Consider the following 22,611-nt stretch of genomic DNA (forward strand, 5'->3'; position numbering starts at 1 on the left):
TTTTGAGCTATTGCTTCCATAGGTGTGTATCAAGTTAATCAAATTGTGTCAGATTATTCTTTTTTCCCTCTTCTTTCTTCTTCTGTTTGAGCTCTGATCATCCACCCATTGAAGCCAGGTCAAGTGGGTATTATCTGCAAGTGTGAGTGTACTTATGCATGTGCCCTCTCTTCTTATCAGCTGGATGCTTCATTCTCCAATCTAGTCCTCTGTGGCTATGTCACTGACTCTGGGTCCAAGAGTCCCCTGGACTTGGCACACTGCTGCCAACCAGGTCTCCATCTGGGTTCACAGGAGTCTGTTGAGCATTGTAGGGCTTAGTTTGTAGCTTCATTGCTGTTTTTCCCTCACTTCCCCTTATCGGTGACAAAAGTGATCACCATTCAGAGCATGCATTCCCATCGAGTCTTAGTCTTAGAAGGGGGTTTGCCTTGAGGGGGACTCGACCACTTGCCTTGATGTCTCCTGGGTGAGCCACTTGTTTGTTCTTGTAGTAATCAGTCGGCCTGCCTATATTGTTTTGTGATTTTCTTGTCAGTGTTTCTTTCAGGACGTATCTTCTGTCCTTCTGGCCACTCCAGGCTGGTTTCACAGTGCATTCTTGACAGACACATGTAACCAAACCATTCTTTAACTGCTCCTCACCATGACTGTGAGGGGTAGGAGGGAAGAAAAGTGAATCATACAGACAGAACTCTGTTTCAAGTAATTATAAAAATCCATAGCTGCAACCTTTAATATGTACTGGGCAATTGTCAAAATTGAATCTGTGGGAACTGACCTCTGAAAATTACAACAAAAATCAATAGGAAGTGATTTAATATAAATATACAATTGTCCCAGTATCAGGACCTTCATAATACAGGCATAAAGAGATGATAATCAAAACAATTTCTTAAAAGTTAACACTCCTTCTTAGCATACTAGTCAATAATCAAAATCAAATCCGTACAAACCTAGGAACGCAGAAAAGGACCAGAGAGGATGTTCTGTTGCCAAGTTTCACTATGTACTGTAAACTGCTGTCTTTACTGAGACCTTCCCTGAAGAGAGCTGAGGGTTCCAGGTCCTCTGTGGAAAGTGTATTGTCCTGGAATATCATCCTTACTTCACCAGATGGCCCCAGGTCACTCACTGTCAAATGCAATGGAATTGACCTGAACAGAGATGGCTCCTCCCCACTAGCAGTCCTTCTTCTTCTTAGCTTTCTCTTGCCAGAAGGATCTGCCTTTGGTGAATCAGCACCTGATTGGCTTGTTCTCCCCAGTCTCCATCTGCACCTTGCTTGGCATCAGAGGAGTTGTCTGCCACTTGAGCATCCACATCAGTGTCCTCTTCCCTGACTCTCCGGAATGGGGATGACACCCTTTTCTCACTTTTTTTCCTTTTTGGAAATGTGTTGGGGGTCTGGAGCTTTGGCTTTTTGACTTGAGGTATCTCTGCCTCCTTGGCAGCCTCATTCTGCTTCCGTTTCTTTCCTGGCTTGGAAACTGCCACGGAATCCTCTTCCTCATTCTTGTCTCCACCTGCTTTTCCATTCTGGGCAGTAAGTACAGAGGGGCCATTGGCCTTGGGGGCTTGTGATTTTGGAGTACCCTTGCCCTTGGGCTTCTCGTCCTCCTCTTCCTTACTGGAGTCATCAGAGGAAGAACTGCTGCCACTCTCTGCCTCTACTTTCTCTTTGGAGGCTGGCTTGGAAGGGGTGACAGCTGCCGTCGCCTTGTACAGCATCCTTAACTGGGGCTTTGGAGGTCTTCTCTTCCTCTTCCTCACTGCTAGAGCTGTCAGAGTCAGAACTGCTATCCCTACCTCCCTGAAAGGCCTGTTTGGCAGGTAGAGCTGAAGCTACTTTGGCCGTCAATTTGGTCTAAGGGGTGGCCACACCTTTCTTCATCTTCTCTTCCTCCTCACTGGAGCTGCTCTCTTCATTGGACCTGCTATCAGCCTTTCTAGACAAAGGCTCCTGGCCACTGCCTGCAGGTTGCTTGCGAGTTGCAGCTGACTTGGCTGCAGGCTTTTTGGCAATGGCAGCTGGCTTACTTGAGGGATTTTGGGTGGCGTGGCTTTCTTCATAGGAGCTTCATCTTCAGAGCTGTCCGAGTCTAAGCTGTCTGAAGAACTCTCGGCTGCAGCTGGCTTAGGGGTTGCTTTAGAGATAACTGTTTTAGCTGGGGGTTTCTTTTCCTCAGAACTTGAATCAGTCTCATCACTCTTGCCCTCACAGCTTTCCTCAGGCTGCTGCTTCTCTAACAGATTTCTTGGGGGTCTGAGTCCCTAGAGACTTTTTTGGTGGAGGAGCAGAAGGCGGGGACTGAACTATAAGGACTTGGTTTTTTCTTTATGGGTTTCTTCTGTTCCTCTTCTTCCTCACTAGAGGAGTCCTCACTGTGGGCAGGGGTAGCAGCAGCTTTCACTGGAGCCTTGGCCACAATTGGCTTCTTAGGTACAGTCTTCTTAGAGGTAGCTGCTGCCTTCTTATCCTCTGAGTCATCACTACTGCTGCTGTTGCTAGCTGCTTTGTCATTGGCTACTTCAGGTGCTACTTGAGTTCGTGCTCCTGGTTTGGCTGGGAGCTTTAGTTAAAGCCTGAGCTTTAGTTACCACAGGTGTTGTCTTTGACTTCTGGTTCTTTGGTGCCTCATCCTCCGAGCTTGAATCAGAATCACAATCAGAACTACAGCTCTCGGCTTTCTTAGGAGGGGCGGTGGCTGCCTTAGCTTGGGGCTTAGCGCCCTCTGGATAGCCCTTTTCTTTTTGCCCTCCTCCTCACCATCATCACTGCATTCTTCTCTGATGCTTTCGTTGCAGCCTTTCCAGGATGCTGGGGCAGTGACCTGCTTGGCAGATACCGCAGTCTTCTTACACTGAGGCAGTTGGGTTTTCTCCTCCTCACTGCTGTCACTAGGCAAAGTTGTCTTCTTTGCCTTCTGAATTACTGGCCCATTTGCCTGGAACTTCCACTTTGGGGCCTTGGCGGACTTGAGGCAGAAACTATAGATGTCCAAGAGGGAAGAGGCATTGGCATCCTGATGGGTAGCACCTCTCGCCTTGGCGAACTTGACAGCTACTTCTGACAGTTGGTTATCACGCAGAAAGCCGAACACCACGGGATACAGGTCACTAGGAACCACATGACGCAAGCTGGTGTCCACCATCCTCTGGGCTGCACGCGTCACTACTTTTGCCAACTCAGCAAGGGTCAGAAATCAGGACTCCCCCCTCCCCCCCATATCTTTTAATTCCATTTTTTCAATGAACTTTTTTTTTAAGTCCTTTGTTATTATTTTACTCAACTGGTATAGACTGATGTGTCAGATTGCAAAGTTGTTAGAACTGCAAGGTCGGTGGTTCAAGCTCACCAGCTGCTCCTTGGAAACCCTATACAGGGTCACTATGAGTCGGAATCGACTTGATGGCACTTAACAACAACAACAACAACTATGTACTCCATGTTTACCCATATTACTAAATGTTTTACAGATTTATTGTTATTCTTTAATGTTGCATAGTAATCTATTCTGGAGCCATGGTGGTGCTGTTTGATGAGCACAAGGTTGGCAGTTCAAAGATATCAGTTGCTTCCTAGGAGAAAGATGAGGCTTTCTTCTCCACAATGATTTACAGCCTCGGAAGCCTATACAGAGTTGCTTTGAGTTGGAACTGACTCCATGGCAGAAGGTTTGGTTGTTTGTAGTATCCCATTATATGTATGTACCATAGTTTGTTTATGTATTTTTCCATTGATGGGCATTTAAATATCTCCATCTTCTTGCTATTCTCAATAGTGTTGCACTGAACATGGGTGTACATACATCCATATTGAAGCTCTTCTTTTTCTAAGATATATACAGCAAGTAGTGAGATCACTGCATCATATGATATTCTAGTTCTAACTTTTTAAGCACTATACCATTGTTCACATGATTGCACCACTTTACACTTCCATCAGCAATGGATCAGGGTTCCAGTCTCTCCACACCCTCACCTACATTTGTTGTTTTCTTTTCTTCCTTACCCCCCCCCCCTTTTTTTTTAACTTAGCTATTAATATTGGGGTAAGATGAGATTTCATTATTATTTTGATTTGCTTATTTCTGGTTGCTAATAATCATGTTTTTTGGTTGTTTGACTGTTGTCTTTGGTGAAGTCTCTTCATATTCTCTGCCCATTTTTTAGTTGTATTATTTGTCTTTTGATTAATGAGGTTCTGAAGTTTTTAAAATAAATTTTGGAAATTAGTCCCTTGTTCCACATGTCATATCCATTTTTTTTCTTCCAAGTCTGTGGGTTCTCTTTTATTCTTTTGTAGAGATCTTTGGATGCACATCAGTGTTTAATTTTTAGGCGTCCCACATATCTTGCCGTTTGTGTGTTTTCAGTTATGTTTGATTGTGTATTTATACCATGTATTAGTGCCCCTAAGTTTTTCCCTGTTTTTTCTTTTAAAGTATTTGTAGTTTTAGGTCTTACGTTTAGATTTTTACATACATCTTGAGTTCATTTTTGTGTATGGTGTTAATATGGGTCCTGTTTAATATATCTACAAACAGATATCCAGTTTTTTTAGCTTCATTTGTTAGTGCAACTATATTTTGACCGTTTAGTGTGTTTCGGGCCTTTGTCAAAGGATAAATTGCCCATATGTGGATAGATTTCCTTCTAGGTTCTCAATTCTGTTCCATTGATCTATATGTCTTTCATTGTACCAGTGCTAGGCTGTTTTGACTACCATGACTGTGTAGTAGGTTTTCAGAAAGGGAAGTATATGAGCCCCTCAGATTGGAAGGCCTTCAAAATACAACTGAGGAAGAGCTGACTCCTCAAAGTGTAGTTAACCTTAATGACATGGGTAGAGCAAACTTTTGGGGTGTTCATTTGCTGATGGGGCATGACTCAAAATGAGAAGAAACAGTTGCAAACATCCATTGGTAATCAGAATATGGAATGTACGAAGTATGAATCTCGGCAAATTGGAAATCATCAACAATGAAATATAACACATAAAGATCAGTGTCCTAGGCACTAGTGAACAATGATGGACAAGTTATTGGCCATTTTGAATCAGATAATCATATAGTTTGCTATGCCGGGAATGACAAATTGAGGAAGAATGGTGTCACATTCATAATCAAAAAGAACATTTCAAGATCAGTATTGAAGTACAGTACTGTCTGTGAAAAATTAATGTCCATATACCTACAAGGAAAATCAGTTAATACCAGTATTAATCAAATTTACTCACCAACCACTATAGTCAGTAAATAAATTGAAGAGTTCTTCCAGCATCTTTGGTCTGAAATTGATAATTACTGATGACTGGAATGCAAAAGTTGAAAATAAAAAGGAGGGATCAATAATTGTAAAATACAACTTTGGTGATAGAAATCACACTGGCGATCGCATCATATAAGTTTGCAAGAACAATGACTTACTCAGTGAAAATACTATTTTTCAACAACATAAATGGCAACAATACACAAGGGCCTCACCAGATCACACAGGAATCAATTTGACTACATCTGTGAAAAGAAACCATGGAAAGCTCAAAGTCAGGAGCCAACTATGGAACAGACCACCAGTTGGTTATAAGCCAGTTCAGGCTGATGCTTAAAGAAAATTAAAACCATTCATAAAAGCCAGAATATGACCCTGAATATGTCCCACCTGAATTTAAAGATTGTCAGAAGAACAGATTTGACACGTTGAACACTGCAGACGAAAGACAAGAAGAGTTGTGGGATGACATCAAGAGCATCATACATGAAGAAAGCAAAAGGTCATTAAAAAACAGAAAAGATGGAAAAGACCAAAATGGATAGCAGAAGAGACTCTGTGAAACTTTCTCTTGAATGCAGTTTAGGTAAAGCCAATGGATCTTGACTGAAAGCAGAGAATACTAGAAAGACGTTTACTTGTTTTATTGACTATGCCAAGACTTTGAGCTATGTGGATCATAACAAATTATAAATAACATTAAGAGGAATGGGTGTTCTAGAACTTTATTGTACTCAAGAGGAGGCTGTACAGACACCAAGAGGCAGTTGTTTGACTAGAATCAGGGAATACTGAGTGGTTTAAAATCAGGAAAGGTGTGTGTCAGGATTGTATCCTTTTACCATACTTAGTCTGCATGCTAAGCAAATAATATGAGAAGCTGGACAATATGAAGAAGAACATGACATCAGGATTGGAGGAACTACCATTATCAACCTGCAATATGCCAGTGACACAACCTTGCTTGCTAAAAGCAAAGAGGACTTGAAGCACTTGCCCTTGGTATGGATTGCAACTCAATATAAAGAAGGCAAACATCCTCACAACTGGTCTAATAAGCTGTTGGTCTTTTCTCCATCATGATCAATAAAGAAAAGTTTGAAGTTGTCAAAGATTTCATTCTACTTGGATTCACAATCAAATGTCCTTGGAAGCAGAGATCAGAAAATCAAGTGATACATTGTATTGGGCATATCTGCGGCAAGTGACCTCTTTATGTATTAAAAAGTAAAGATATCCCTTTGAGAACTAATGTAAACTCTAGAAAATGAATAAGGAAGACAGAAGAATTGATGCATTTCAATTATGATGTTGGCAAAGAATATTGAATATACCGTGAACTGCCAGAAATATGACAAAATCTGTCTTGGAATAAGTATAGCCAAAATGTTCCTTAGAAGGGAGGAATGAAGAGACTTCTTTGTATGTACTTTGGTCATGTTATTATGAGGGGACCTTTCCCTGGAGAAGGATCTCAGCTTAGTAAAGTAGGTGGTGGTGGCTGTGTGCCATGGAGTCGGTTCCAACTCATAGCCACTCTGTACCGGGTTTCCGAGGCTGTAAATCTTTACGGGAGCAGAATGCCTCATCTTTCTCCCGCAGAACAGCTGGTAGTTTTGAACTGCTGACCTTGCAGTTTGCAGCCCGATTCATAACCACTATGCTACTAGAGCTCCTTAGTAAAGTAGAATATGACGAAAAAGAGGAAGACACTCAACAAGATGGATTGACACAGTGATTACATCATTGGGCTCACACTTAGCAATAAATGTGAGGATGACACAGGACTGGGCAACATTTTGTTCTTTTGTACATAGCACTGCTGCTATAACTTGTAACTGACTAGATGGCACCTAGCAACAATAAGATGGTAACTCTGTTTAGCCTTTTGAGGAACTGCCAGAGAATACCCTGAAAAGATTTGCTTCCAAATCTCCTGGGATCTGAAACTGATAGTCTGTTGTCAGTGAAATATCTTTTTTGAATTGCTGTCTTTTTTTGCTGGGTGGAATGGGCTAGGAGAATACAGTCCTTACAAATGTTCTTAATATTACTACTCTTATTAAAGCCAAAACTCAAATGTCACTGCTTATAATAAGATAATGGTATGCCAGGGTTGATCATCGATATTTTATGCCATGTTTGTGTGACTTTCTTCTTGTTAGAAAGTTAAGACTTCTGTTTTTATTCAGTAGGTAGGTAAGTCTACCTAGCTGCCTTTGACTAAATTGAGACCCATTATTCAACCCAGGAATAAAAACTGATACTTGTTTGGTACTTTACAGTGCATGGAATACATTTTTAATATCTTTATTGTTTTATCTCAAATAATAATACTTCTTAGAAAAAAAATTGGACAATATAAAAGCCATCACTTAGAAAATGAAAGTTAGTTGTCCTTAATTTGCTCCCCTGCCCCTAGGGTAATCAGTAAAATTCCCTTTTCAACCTCTGCTTTTTTTCAGTCCTCATAGCAGTCTTATCTGGGCTAGGGATTAGCAAAAACAATTTGCCAGAGACAAAGCAGAACACACAAGAGTCTGCACACTTCCCCTTCAGCTGTCAGGTGCTAGAGCCTACCCTCAAACATAGGCCGTGACAAGCCGGAATTACCGCCCTTTATAGAACCAAAGGTCCTGATGAGCCAGCCCCCAGCCCAGCCCCTCCCTGTATTTGGCTCGTTCTCTCTGCCTTTACTTTTGTCTGATCCCTTTCGGGGATAGTCTGTGCTTCTTAAGGGTTGTTTAGGCCAGCTCTCTCTCCCCCCAAAAAAACAACAACAACAAAACAACAGACAGATGGCTGGAGGGTAGCATATTACCAGTCCTTTGCAGGAGGATCGGCCTCCTATTGTACCCCTTCACACATGCACATTACAGGTACACATGCTTATTCAGGTATATATATATATATATATATGCATACCCTGTGCTTGTACATGTATCTGTGTGATGGCTTCCTGTAGTATCCAACTGTTCTCACAAAATGCAGAGTTGAAGATGGTGAAGTGAAGTAGGTCTTAGCTGTTTCCTTTGCGTTCCTACGCCACGCCCAGTAACATGGCCCAGGGAAGCTTGAATTTGCACCATTTCTTTATGTGGTTGGAAAGTATTCAAAGAAATGTTCTGTTGGTGGAACAAGAAAGACGTCGTGTTCCCATTCATCCTGTAAGTCTTGGTAGTTTCCCAGCTTGGATTCCCGTGACCTGTCTAGAAATCATACTGTTCCACTGTACTCCACAAGCTCTCATTGACTTGCTCCTCCATGCCTGGCTCTCATGGGGATTTGGGTGACTGAGGGATGCATGTAATTAAGAAGCTCAGGGCAACACAGGTAGTGCCACATTAGAGGGAGAGGAGGGCCCACAAACAAGGTGAACTCCTCATAGCAAGGGACATGTGGTTTGGTTTTTCTTTACATCTCCTAGCAAGGGGTGCAGTGGTAACAACCTATGCACCCCTGAGGCAGGTACACTTGTTGGCTGTGAAACTATGTCTTTGATTAATAAATGGGGGACATGTGATATGGCGGGATCAGATTGGTTTGTTGAGTGGTCCAGGCTTTCATAATGTAGGTTCTGTGAAGAGAACTAATGAAAAACAGTCTTTGATGGGAAGGGAGGGAGTTTTTGCTTAGCAGACACTGTGCTTCTGTTAAGAGTAATGGAAAGATTTGGAAATGGATAGTAAAGTAAGAATGGTTGTACAACAGGGTGAACATGATTAACATCACTGAATTGTACATGTAAAGAATACTGAAGTGGCTAGTGCTTTGTTATATTTATGTTGTTATTTGCTGTCAATTCCAACTCATGGTGACACCTTTGTTGCAGAGTAGAACTGCTCCTTAGGGATTTCTTGGCTGTAATCTTAATGGAAACAGATCTAATACAGAGAACAATCTTTTTTAAAAAATATTTTTAAAAGGGGGAGTGGTGGGCTTTGTGGGCATGAGCTGATCCTTGGCTTGGCACATCCGTCACTTCCTCCTCCAGTATGGTAATCTGGTGTGGCTCCATTACTTGTGGGCTACATCAAAAGTAATTATTACTAATCATAACTGAACTTTCAGAATTTACAACTGGTTTACTTAAAAATTAGGTCTCATGTAAGGTCATTTCTGAAAAAATTTTCTCATATATTGACATTGCAAAGTGCTCTCTGCAGGGGAAGAGAGAAGGGTGGTACCAAACCTTGCTGGTCCACACACCAGCACCAGAAGCATCACCTGGGAGCCTGTTAGAAATACAGTCTCAGGTCCCACCCAGAGATGCTGAATCAGAATCTCTAGAGTGGGCTCAGGAATCTTAATTTTATAAACCTTCCATGTGATTCTTTTGCATGGGTAAGTTTGCAAAATGCTGGCATGGAACCACTGCTCCAGCATTGTGAATGTCATCTGTGACAAGGTTGGGATCTTCTGGTCTAGACTCTGCCCCTTGGTAATTGCAAGGACTGTTGCTTTTTTGGTCCTTTTGTATATAGAATATGGCCACTATTCACTGGTCTTTGTTGTAAGTCAAGTTCTCTGGGAAACCGACTCTTGATATTACTTAGCAAGAAGTGTATTGGTTGGTGCTCTCAGAAGCAACACTGCAAGAAAGTGTAGGAAACTATATTGGGCAGAGGAAAGTGTTGAGAGGTGATGCAGTCTCAAATGTGGTCCCAGTTGGTCCTAGAAGGAGCTCTAGAGCAGGGATAGCCCTTTGAGGCAATGTTGTTATTGCTGTTGTTAAGTCCCTTTTGAGTTGGTTTTGATTCATAGCGACCCTGGATAGGGTTTCCAAGGAGTGGCTGGTCAATTTGAACCACTAACCTTGCGGTTCAAACTGACTTTGCATCCGGTGCATTATTCCACAGCACCACACCAGGACTCCTTGAGGCAATGGCACTGGTTTTTCATGTTCCCACATTAGTCAGTCATTGGATCTGGGCCATCTCAGGAGGGTTATAACCTTGGGTAAGGCATCTCAGCTGAGGGCATTGCCCAGAGAAAGATGTATCTGGGAGCAAACAGCAGCCAACACTTCCAGCAGCTGGGGGAATGAATGAGTCCATTAGTTTAGAAGAAGGATCAAGCAGCTTGTTCTGTACTTTTTATAGATAGTAACCATTCTGACCTTTAGCAACCCCATGTGTGTCAAGAGTAGAGCTGTGCTCCATAGGGTTTGCAGTGGCTGGTTTTTGGAAGTGAATCACCAGCCCTGCTTCTGAGATGTCTCTGGGTAGACTCCAACCTTTTAGTTAGTAGCTGAGCATGTTAACTGTTTGCACTATCCAAGGGCTTCCTGTGGACATTGTTGTTTGTTGTTCTTAAGTGCCGTTGAGTTGATTCTGATTCACAGCGACCCTATATAGGGTTTCCGAGGAACAGCTGGTGAGTTTGAACTACCAACTTTGTGGTTAGCAGTGCAGTGCTTATCCTACAGAACCATACCAGGAGTCCTTGTAAACATTAAAATGACCTTAACATTACATTTGAATTTCTGTGGGTGAATCTGTGTCTGCAGTCTCACAGTTTGTCATAATCCCCCTGAATGGTTTTCTGTTGATGCTTGGCCCACACAGCTGGTCTTCATTGCTGACCTTTTCTCAGACCCACAGTTTGAAGTCATGAGAATAATTGCTGGGCTAATAGTGAAAAGCGTGGGTCATGTCATAAGCTGTGCCATCTCTAGTTATCACATTACGTAATGTTTTGGGGCAAAGCCTCAGATTCCCTGCTTGTCAGCGGTGGTGTTATCAGCTGGAATTGCAGCTGTGAACTTCTGCTGACACAGTGGATGGGACAAGTACTTTAACAACTCTAAGATGCTTAGCAAGGGCTATGTGTAAGAAAAAACTCCTCTCTAAACCTTGTATCCCTGAAGGCTACTTCTGTGTCACTTTACAGTTGGTTTTAATGTTTCTTTTATTTTTTTCTCTTTCCGCAGAGCAGACCCCATGACTTCCAAAAGGGCAGGGCCTGTGGTAGTAACTAAGAGCCACGTTCTTATCTTTTAGGGGCCAACACTCCCTATGCAGCGCAGCCCACCAGCTATGACTACGATGCCCCACTGAACGAGGCAGGGGACCTTACTGAGAAATATTTTGCTGTGCGAAATGTTATCCAGAAGGTGGGTACTTTGTACAGGCCATGGTGGGGCTGGTCTTGAATAGAGCCTCTCTGGAAGCCACTGTGGCTTTGTAGGCAACTCCCTTCCTGGAGGCTTCATGTGTAAAAGAACAGATCAGAGAAGCATCTGGTAGACTTCGGTGGGCGTTTCGGTCACCACTTGACGAAGAGTGAGATTGAACTGAGCAAGATCACTCAACCAGTGTATTCATTCGTAAAACTGAGAATTCAGTACCTGCTTGTGTTGTTAAGGATTAGAAATAACATAAGAGGGGGCTTCAAAAAGTTCATGGAAAAATGGCAGGAAAAACAACAGTGGCATTTTTCAACAAACTTTTTGAAGCATCCAAAATAGTTTGTGACTCTTCTATGCCCAATAAGTGGAAGTCATTCCTATTAGCTAATAAATAGTGAAGGCAAGACGATGTGTGTGCTGCTAACCAAAAGGTTGACGGTTGGAGTCTACCCAGAGGCCCTTCCGGAGAAAAATCTGGCTATTTCCAAAGAATCAGTTCTTGAAAGCCCTGTGGAGCACAGTTCTACTCTGACACACATGGGTCACCGTGAGTCAGAATTGAATTGACAACAACCAGTTACTGGAACAAATTGTGGAGCACAGTGCAAATGTGAGCCATTGGCAATGCTTCTCTTTTCCTTTTGGGGCAAATAATTGCCATTTCCTTCTGGCCTGTCACCTGAACTGCTTAGCCCTGCCAACGACATGTCATTTTGAGGCACCTAAAGCACGCAGGTGGGGTTTCCTGTCTCTGCTGTGGGTTTTAAACAAAAAAAGAAGAACCCACAGTTTTTCTGCTCAGTCACCTGAGTTTTGAAGTTAAGAAAATAAAGGTTTTCTGCCTGTAAATGATATGTTGGTTTTTTTTGTTGTTAAAGTTGGTTGTACTCTCAGTTTTAAGCACAGATGTTAGATTTAAGATTTGTATTACGAAATAGTTTAAACCTATGGAAAACTGTGCTCCAGGTTTAACTACTCGTAGAACTTGTCCATTTCACCTAAATTTTTAAATGTATTCTTAAAATGTTACTTGTTATCCTTTTACGTACAGGTTTAATTTCTGCAGCAATTATAGTGATGAATCCCAACCTGTCTACTTATGTTTGTTCTTTGCTTCGAAACTTCCTGGTTTTGTTTTATGTCCTTCCTTTACCTGACGCTTAATCTTTTTTAATCCACCCTTCTTTTCTAATATGAACGTTCAGGGTTATACATTTCCTTCAAGTACTGCTACAGGTATGGCTCATAAATTTTGATATTTTTATTATTGTTTGCTTCTAAACATCTATTTTTAATTCTCTTTGATCAAGGAAATGTTTAGAAGTGTTATTTCTAACATGTTTACATTTGGGTTAGAGAATAGAGTTGGTATATGCAAAAATCATGCCAACTGTCCTTCCCAGAGCACTCTGTACTTCTCAGCTGCGTTCAAGAATTCACTGCAGTGGTCATATAGAGCTCAGACACCATCCTTACAGTTATTAGGTTAACAGATCACAGTGCAGGACCCAAACTGTGTTCTTTCAGTCTGCCTCTCCCCAGCCATACCCACAGGTGAGCCTCTCTCTGATAGTTGGCCTCTGCCCTGCTCCCACCTGTGTGCCAAAGCTCTTTTATGTCTGTTGATTACTGCCAAACAGTACTCAGCTTTACTTGCTCCATGGACTGAAAACCTACTTCTCTGTCTGCTGCTCTGGTTCTTGCTGCTCCTTTACCACTTCTCTGCTATTCCTCTGGTGTCTCAGCTTTCTGTTCCTGGAATGAGGAGGTTTAATACACGGAGACCTCAGCATCCAAAGGATATGCTCCACTCCTGGTTCTTCTTCTTTGATGGTAATGAGATTCCTCTTCCTGCTTCTGAAATGGATCATTTTATAGCCATGTTAGAATTCTAAGTTTTTACTATCACAATTAACCCTCATAACAACCATTCACAATGGAATCAAAGCATCCTATCAGCATTTTCTACCACTTTCTCATCTCTCAGGCCCACCAGAAAAAAAAAAATTGTTTGGTGGGAGTTAGGAAGACTATGGGTCGGTGAGCCATATGAAGTAATTTACTGCTATGCAGTGTGTTACCAATCCCTTAAAATTAATTGAGCCTCAAGATTAGGGAGTCCTGGTGGCACTATGGACTAGGTGCTGGGGCGTTCACCACAAGTTCAAATCCACCGGCCACTCTGCAAGAGAAAGGTGAGGCTGTCTGCTGCTGCAAAGGATTACAGTCATAGAAACCCTATATAGGATTGCTGTGAGTCAGAACTGACTCAATGGCATGTGGTTGTTTGTTTGTAGACTTGATTGGAGCTGAAGGAACCACTTCCACAGGCATTAACATAGTTTCTTGCCGTGTGGGCTTCTTCATCATATTGCTCACAACGTGGTTCCTCATAGTGAACTATCCATGACCCCCCCTCCCCGCTCCCCGCCCCACACACGACAGAATTTATTACCTAAGCTCAGAAAGCTAACTTCTCTTCCGTGACTGGAATACAGCAGAAGTAATGCAATGCACCCCACGCTCAAGGGGAAGGGAATTAAGGTCCATTTCTTAAGGGATAAATAGTAAAGAATTTGTGGGCATATCTTTATTTATTGTAAACTTTTTATTGTGATTTGGGTGGACGTTTATAGAGCAAATGGGTTTTCCATTCAACAATTCTTACATATATTTAATTCTTGACATTGATTGCTGTCCCCACCATGTAACAGCACTCTTTTCACTCCTTCCCTGTGTTTCATATCTATGTCTTCCTGCCATCTGAACTTCTGTTGTTGTTGTGAAGTACTGTGGAGTTGGTTCCGAATCATAGTGACCCTGCACAGGGTTTCCGAGGCTGCAAATATTTACTGGAGCAGAAAGCCTCATCTTTCTCCCGCGGAACAGCTGATAGTTTTGAACTGCCAACCTTGAGGTTAGCAGCCTGATTCGTAACCACTACGCTATAGATACATTTATATTTTGATAGATATTGCTAACCACTACGCTACCAGAGCTCCTTCTGAGCTTTATCCCTGGGCAAATGCTGTTCTTTTGCATTAGAATGGTTGGTGGTTCTAAGGAGTGTTTACCTCCCTGGTGTTATTGTTCATCTTATGGGTTTGTTTGAGCAAACAATAATTTGACTGAAAATTGAACTAGAGGGGCAGCTTAAAGGGTAACTAAGGTTCCACCAATCTCAATCAAACCATTAAGCCTGATCTTTTATTATGTGGAGTTTTGTTCCACATTTTTTCCTACTCTATCCAGGATCTCCTAATGTGATTCCTTCCAGAGCAGTCAGACACTGCCTAGCTCTTCTGGTCTCAGGGTCATGGGGCAGGGGTTTTGTGGTCCATTAGTCCTTTGTTTTTGATTTTGTAAACTTTTTTTTTTTTTGTAGCTTGGGTGGCCACTAGTTCTTTAGACTAATGGTTCCCATATGTCTTGATTTTCACCACTCTTTTTCGCGTCAGTCAAGGAGAGACCAATAGTTTTACCTTAGGTGGCCAGTTGTGGGCATCCCTTTAAAACTACATCCCGCTGTGCTCAGAGTCAAATTTGAGATGGGGAATCCTTAATCAAAATCACCTTACTGCTTAATCACAAGCACTGGGTTTGGTTTTGCCACTAATCCGATGATCAGTTAATTTTTTTTGTTTTGTTGTAACTTTTTAGGGCTTGATTTTTAAGAAATTGATTTTATTTATCTATATAAAGCTACAAAGTAAAAGCTTCCGTAAAAATTACAACCAAGAAAAGCCCTATGGGGCAGTTCTACTTTGTCACATGGGGTCTCTCTGAGTTTGAATCTATTTTACCGCACACAGCAGTAATTGGGATGTGCACTTGAGTTTAGGAGCCATTGGGTGCAGTGAAGGAAGAGATCTGAGGATGGAAGTACTTTTCAAATAGCTTCCTCTCAGTCCTCCTTATTTTAGCACCTTTACCTTCTAGCTCCAGAAGTATGTAGTGGTGTCAGTTTTGAGTCTTTTAATAATTACAGGCAAATTGGGTTAGTTCTTCATTTTCTCCCATGCTGGGTAAGGATTTGGCTTGCTTGCTACGCATTTGCAACTCCTTTGTACAATTTCTAGAAATGTTGCTTTTGTCTCTTGTTCTTCAATTCTTGTATATTTATGCCTTATCAAAAACCTGTCTGGTGAGATTTTAGTGGTGTTTTTGGAAATAATCTGGAATTGCTACTATTTAATGTAGTCAGTTTCTCATTGATGGGCATTTAGATTATTTCAGACTTTTTTAAAATGACATTCAGTAACAGTTCAAGGATAAACCAAAAACCAAACCCAGTGCTGTTGATTTAATTCTGATTCACTGTGACCCTAGATAGAGTTTCTGAAACATGTAATCTCTACCAGAGCAGCTAGCTTAACCTTTCTCCCTCAGAGCAGCTGGTAGGTTTGAAACACCAGCCTTTTCAGCTAACAGCCAATCACCTAACTCACACCACCAGCAGCTACAGGAAATGTCCTAGAAGTAGAATTTGAATTTGTGGTTCAAAGGTTGTTTGCATTTGACATTTTGATAAGTATTACCAAATTGCTCTTTAATGAGGTTACATCAGTTAAAAGTCTTATTTCCCCACATTTTTACCAATGCTGAATTATCAGACTTTTTTATCTTTACCATTTGATATGTGAAAAAGATAGTTTATATAAAAAACAAAAAAACTTTGTATTTCTTTAATGATGAGTACTTGAGTTGTGCATCCTTTTCATTTACTTATTGTCCATTTGTACCTTTTTTTTTAATTTGTAAGAATTCTTTTATGTGTGGTAATTTCCCCAAGTTTTTCTTTTTTTTTTCCTGCAAAAAAGCAATCTTGACTTTTTATATAGTCAAATGTATTGTTACTTTTGTCCTTTTTATGATTTCATCTTTCATGTTTAATATTTTATATAGAGAGAATTTCTGTTGTTGTAAGGAATGAGGTGTGTTGTTGTTGTTAAGTGCTGTCGAGTCGGTTCCGACCCATAGCAACCTTGAGCAGGGTTTCCGAGGCTGTAAATCTTTACAGGAACAGAAAGCCTCATCTTTCTCCCACGGAGCAGCTGGTAGTTTCAAACTGCCGACCCTGCGGTTTGCAGCTCAATTCGTAACCATTACGCTACCAGAGCTCCTTAAGGAATGAGGTTTAGGGTCCTCGTATTATTTGTGCATATCTTAAATGACTAGCCAGTTACCTCTTGTTGATTTATTCATTATTTTACCACTGGTTTGATATGCTAACTTTATTATCTACTTAATTCCTATATAAGGAGCCCTGGTGATGCAGTGGCTACTTGTTAAGCTGTGAATGGAAAGGTCAGTGGTTCAGACCCCCCCACAGCCACTCTCTGGGAGAAGAGCCCTGGCAATCTGCTGCCTTAAAGATTACAGTTTGGGGAATGCTATGGGCAGTCTTACTTTGTCATGTAGGATCGCTATGAGTCAGAATCAGCTTGATGGAACACAACAAATCCCATATGCTTTTTTAAAATTTAAAACCAGAGACTTTAATTTACATAATGTGAACCACAGTGTCACGGTTGAATTACGTTTACTGTACAAAGATATCAGGAGAGGACGTGGGGATGGAGTCCACAGCAGCAAGCGGTAGTATCAATGTCTGTAAGGAAAAACCAAGTCCATGGGTTCTATTTTTAGTTCAAGGAAGGGGGCCCATCAGCAAGAACAGGGTGGGGGCCTGGACACATTCACGAGGCCAGCAAGGCTCAACCATGTGCCCAGGACCCATCTCAGTCTGTGCAGGCCCTGGTGCTGGGATGAGGTCACAAATGCAGTCAGACCTCTCTGGAACTGTCCCCAGAACGTCCCAGTGACCAACAGCCACACATAGGCCTTCCTGGCTCTCCTTAGACATATACAGAAGAAGCAGGCCTCACGTTTCCTGGATGTCCGGGGCTTCACCTGCTCTGCCTCCTGGGACCGCCCTGACCAGCAGCATTGGCAGCCAGAGGCCACCCCTCCATCTTCCTGAGCTGGCTCTGCTGAGATCAGCCACACCCCCTCCTCTGATCCTTGGGCAGGCATGAGCCCTCCTGGTTCACAAGCAGTGAGCCCCCTAGGAGATCTTGCAGTTGCTGTGCAAGCCGTTCTGGGGGGGAGGGGTTTCTGCGGGGGGGGGGGTTGGATAGAGCGGGAACGCTTGAGGCTGTTGCCTTTGCTGCTCCCTCCGCTGCCCCCACCGGCCAGCTAATAGTAGTGGCCATGCATCATGACAGCATTCATGTTGTTGGCCATGGAGAAGGACTTGAGGTGGCTCTTGATGGTGATAGGCAGCGAGAGCTTGTCTATGAGGTACACGGGAGTACAGGACACGATGGCACGGCAGCAGAGGTCCTGCAAGCTGAAGATGCGGTTAGGTCTCCAGATCTCCATGCCGTGACGCATGAGGACGATGATCCGTGACAGCTCCGTGAACGATTCAGTCACATTGAAGTTGCACAGCCGGCTGACTTCGAAGAAGATCATGCAGTTCGCGTAGGCATGAGCCTGCTCAGTGGGCACCTGCCGCTTGAAGGCCAGCTGCAGCCGGTTCCCCACCAGGATCCAGGGGACCCTCGGTGCGTGCTCATCAATCTCCTTGATCCAGCGATCAATGCCGTCAAATGACCAGCGGTGGTGATATCATATACCAGGAGAATGCCCTGTGCACCCGGGAGTGGGATCTGAAGATGGTGCAGAACCGGCCCTACTCCGAGGTGTCCCAGAGCTCCAGCTTCACGCGCCGGCCGCCCAGCACGAAGGTGGTGGTCTTGTAGTCGATGCCACTGCTGTAGGCGTAGGGTAACTCCTCGGCGCTGCCCACTAGGCTCTCAAGGATCTCGCCCTTGCCCTCGTCACTGTGTCCCACCAGCAGGAACTTGAGCAGGTAGTCGTAGCTCTTCACTAGGCTGCCCTGAATGCCCATTGTCTTCGCATGGGCGCAGGCCCGGCCTGCAGACTCTGAGGGCGACGGACAGAGTGAACAGAGCGACTAGGCCGGAGCCCGGCCTTCCAGGGAGCTGCTGAGACCTGGCGGCAGGAGGCGCCGAAGAGCGGTGGCTGCCCTGCCCGCAGACCAGAACACAACGCCCCATATGCATTTGAACCTTTTTCTTTTATAGCACTGATTTTTTTTTTTTTAATTCACCAATACTCATTGAGAAAGACCCCCATTGAGATGTATTGGCACAGGGGCAGCAGCAACAGACTGGGGCATAGGAATGATTGTGTGCTTAGTGCAGGACCGGGCACTGTTTGGTTTTGCTGTGCATAGGGTTGCTATGAGTAAGTACGACTCGATGGCGCTGAACCAACAATGACAAACCATTTTCACTGTTACCTTTAAACTATGTTTTAGATCTGGGAGCACTACTCTTATGCCTTGAGTCATTCAGAATTTCCCTGGTCACTTCTGTATGTTTATATGTCTGTATAAATCTTGGTACCATTTTATCAATTTTCAAAACAGGAAAACTCAGAGACACTTGTTTATATTTTTATTCATTTCTATTGCTTATACATCAAAATAATGGTGATATTTGTAATATTGAGTCTTAGTTTTGAAAAACTTGCCTTACTAAGTATTCAAACCTTCTCTGATGTCTCCCTTTTTCTTAATTTCATAATACAGGCAGTCTTCTGGTTATGAAAAAGTTGTCATTCTTTAAGTCAAATTAGTATATAAGCCAGAACAGTTAAGTATGGTTTGTAGATACTCGTGTTAATCAAATGTTTGTCTTAATATGTAGTATATAATGTTCCTTACTGGACTCCTGGTGTGGCGCTATAGGATCAACACTAGACTGCGAACCAGGAGGTCAGCAGTTCAAATCCACCAGCTGCTTCTCAGAAACCCTATACAGGGTCACTATGAGTTGGAACTGACTTGACAACATTTAACAAAAACAATTTTACTTACTATGCATCATAAAAAAAAAAAAGGAAAGAACCACTTCCAGATACACTAAAATATTTTTAATATAATATAAAATGAGTACAGGCAGTACACAGGTTATGAACGAGGTCCATTAATGGACCTTTTCTTTAAGAATTTATTGGTAAGGAGGAACTGACTCCATGGCACTTAACAATAAGAGGGGGTTGGATCAGTTTCAAAATGAGGGCAAATTTACATTACATTAAAAGCACTGTAGGATAAACACTAGATTGCTAACCACAAATTTGGTGATTCAAACCCACCAGCTAAACTGCTCCTTAGGAGAAAGAGACTTTCTGCTCCCATACATATTTACAGCTTCAGAAACCCTATACAGGGTCACTGTGAGTAGGAACCCACTTGATGGCCCCTAGCAGGAGCTCCGGTAGCGTAGTGGTTACAAGTAGGGCTGCTAACTCCCAGATCAGCAATTTGAAACTACCAGTTGTTCTGTGGGAGAAAAATGAAGCTTTCTGCTCCCATGAAGATTTACAGCCTTAGAAGCCCTATACAGGGTCGCTATGAGTCGGAACCGATTCAATAACACATCACTACCAACAACAACAGCAGCAGCAAAGGGCAAATAGGAGTTGTCTTGTAAGTTGATCATTCATAACCTACATAAGTTGGACATTCTTAACCTGGGGACTTACTGTGATGGTGATGTTTTGATGTGCATTACAAAGTAACACCCACTTGTAATAGCAAACCATTGTACATGATACCTTAAGGAAGTTTGTGGGAAAACTCCATTATGTTCGCGCTCCCCCCTTTTTTTTTTGGTGAACAATTACACTGTTTTAATTATTACTGTTGCAAAATTAACTATTTTTCAACTTATTATTGTGAATTGAGTGAAGGTTTACAGAGCAGATCATCAATTGTACATTCAACAATCCATACACTTTACTTCACTGTTGTTGTTGCTGTTAAGTGTCGTCGATTCAGCGATCCTGTATAGGGTTTCCGAGGAACAGCTGGTGGGTAGGAACTGCTGACCTTGTGGTTCGCAGACCAGTGGAGATCCCACAGCACCATGGTTGCAATCCCCTCCATGTACCCATAGTATACAGCAATTCCCTCTATTCACTTTAACTATTGCATTCCTCCCTGTGTTCCCTGATACCTTCACCTTTCCTCTGCTAACCTCCTTCAGGTTGTATATTGTCTGTCCTGCCACCCATGTTAACATGTGTCTACCTTCTAGCCTGTGAATAATTTTCCCTCTCCTTCCCTCTGTAATCCTCCTGTAACCATCATAGAATGTTTTGTTATCAAGAAAATCTTTGAACTTTTTACAACATTGGTCTCATACAATATTTGTCGTTTTGTGATTGACTAATTTCACTCATCACAATGGCCACCAGGGTCAACCATGATGTGAAGTGTTTCACAGATTCATCATTCCTCTTAAACTTTTTGTAATATTCCATCCTGTATATGGACCAAAGTTTGTTTAACCATTCTTCTGTTGATGGACATTTTGATATTTGATATATACTGTCTTGTAGACAGTATATTGAAAGATCCTGTTTTTTAAATCCATCCTGCTCTTTGTATCTATTGTCTGGTATAACTAACTAATTCATTTACATTCAGTATAATTACCAATAGATATGAATTAATTGCTGTAATTTTTTTCATACTTTTTTTGTGGTGCTGCTGTATTCTATGTTCCACATAATTTTCTCTGCTGAGTTCACTTTGTTTTTGTGGGGTTTCTTTTCATTTTTATTTCTGTTGTATTGTTGTTGTTGTTAAGTGCCATCGAGTCGATTCCAACCCATAGCAACCCTGTATAGGGTTTCCAAGGAGCGGCTGTTGAGCTTGAACCACTGACGTTGCAATTCAAACGACTTTGCAGTCTGACGCATTAGCCCACAGTGCCACACTGGGACTAAATCCTTCTGGTTTTCCTCTTTTTTAAAAATTTTTGTAAAAGTGTGTTATTTTTCTTTGAAGTTACCCTGTAATTTATTAATTTTTTCCCTGCTTAAAACAGTCTATTTTATCTGGAAATCTACTTGATGAGTGCTGAATCTTTGCTCTATAATGCTTTAAATACCTCTTTTGCAGTCGATTTCCTTATGCAATACAGTGTTTGATTTCTTGACTGCTGGTTTTGTGAATGTTGGTTGTGGATCCAAGCAAAATGAAGTCTTAGACAACTTCAATCTTTTGTCTGTTTCTCATGATGATAATTACTGGTCAAGTTATGAGGACCTTTGTTTTCCTTATACTGAGGTCCAGTCCATACTGAAGGCTTTGATCCTCATTAGTAAGTACTCCAAGTCTTCTTTGCGTCCAGCAAGCAAGGTGTTTCATCTGCATATTGCAGGTTCTTAATGAGTCTTCCTCTAATCCCACATAATTATTATTCTTCATAATAATCTAGCTTCTTGGATTATTTGTTTAGTATACAAATTGAATAAGTAAAGTGAAAGGATACAATGCTGCACCACACATTTGCTGATTTTAAATTGTTCATATCCCATCCCCTAGTTCTGTTCTGATGACTGTCTCTTGATCTATGTATAGATTCATCACGTGTACAAAGGAGTGTTCTAGAATCCCCATTCTTTGCAGTGCTATCCATAGTTATGATCCATACAGTCAAATGCCTTTTCATAGTCAATAAAACACAAGTAAATATCTTTTTTGGTATGGTCTGCTTTTTGACAAGACCCATCTGACATCAGAAATAATATCCCTCATTCCACATACTCTTAGGAATCCTGCTTGAATTGCTTACAGCCTCCTGTCAATGTATTGCTGCAGCTGTTTTTTAATTACCTACAGTAAAATTTTACTTGTGTGCAATATTAATATTATATGAGAATTTTTGCATTTTGTTGGGTCACCTTTCTTTGCATTGGACACACATATGGATCTCTTCACATCAATTGGCTTCCAAATTCCTTGTCATAGACCAGTGAACACTTCCAGTGCTGCATTGGTTTGTTGAAAGATTTCAATTTGTATTCCATCAGTTCCTGGGGCCCTGCTTTTGCTTATGTCTTCAGTACAGCCTGGACTTAATTCTTCAGTACCATTGGTTCTTGACCATATGCTACCACCTGAAATGGCTGAACAGCTACCAATTTTTTTTTTTAATTTAAGTTTTATTGTGAATTATGTGACAGTTTACGTGGGAGAACATTAGTTTTACATTCATCTTATCGTATATTGTTTTATTGCCATGGTTACAATCCCCTCCACGCATCACCAATCAACTAAAGGGTACATCCTATAAGCCTTCTTCACACCCACCCCCACCCCT

General features: G+C 42.0%; 1 protein-coding gene and 2 pseudogenes across 1 annotated transcript in view; 1 reads left to right on the forward strand and 2 right to left on the reverse strand.

Annotated features, from left to right (window-relative positions):
• GLB1 (galactosidase, beta 1) overlaps window positions 1-22,611 on the forward strand; it is a 162,158-nt gene that overhangs the window by 34,830 nt on the left and 104,717 nt on the right. Inside the window, exon 10 of the mRNA XM_006859169.1 lies at window positions 11,277-11,389. Coding sequence (XP_006859231.1) covers window positions 11,277-11,389 — 113 coding nt within the window. The remainder of the gene's footprint in view (window positions 1-11,276; window positions 11,390-22,611) is intronic.
• LOC102812369 lies at window positions 1,128-3,155 on the reverse strand (annotated as a pseudogene).
• Window positions 17,072-18,320, reverse strand: LOC102841681 (annotated as a pseudogene).

Source organism: Chrysochloris asiatica, unplaced genomic scaffold (genome assembly GCF_000296735.1).
Source record: "Chrysochloris asiatica unplaced genomic scaffold, ChrAsi1.0 scaffold00030, whole genome shotgun sequence".
NCBI lineage: Eukaryota > Metazoa > Chordata > Mammalia > Afrosoricida > Chrysochloridae > Chrysochloris > Chrysochloris asiatica.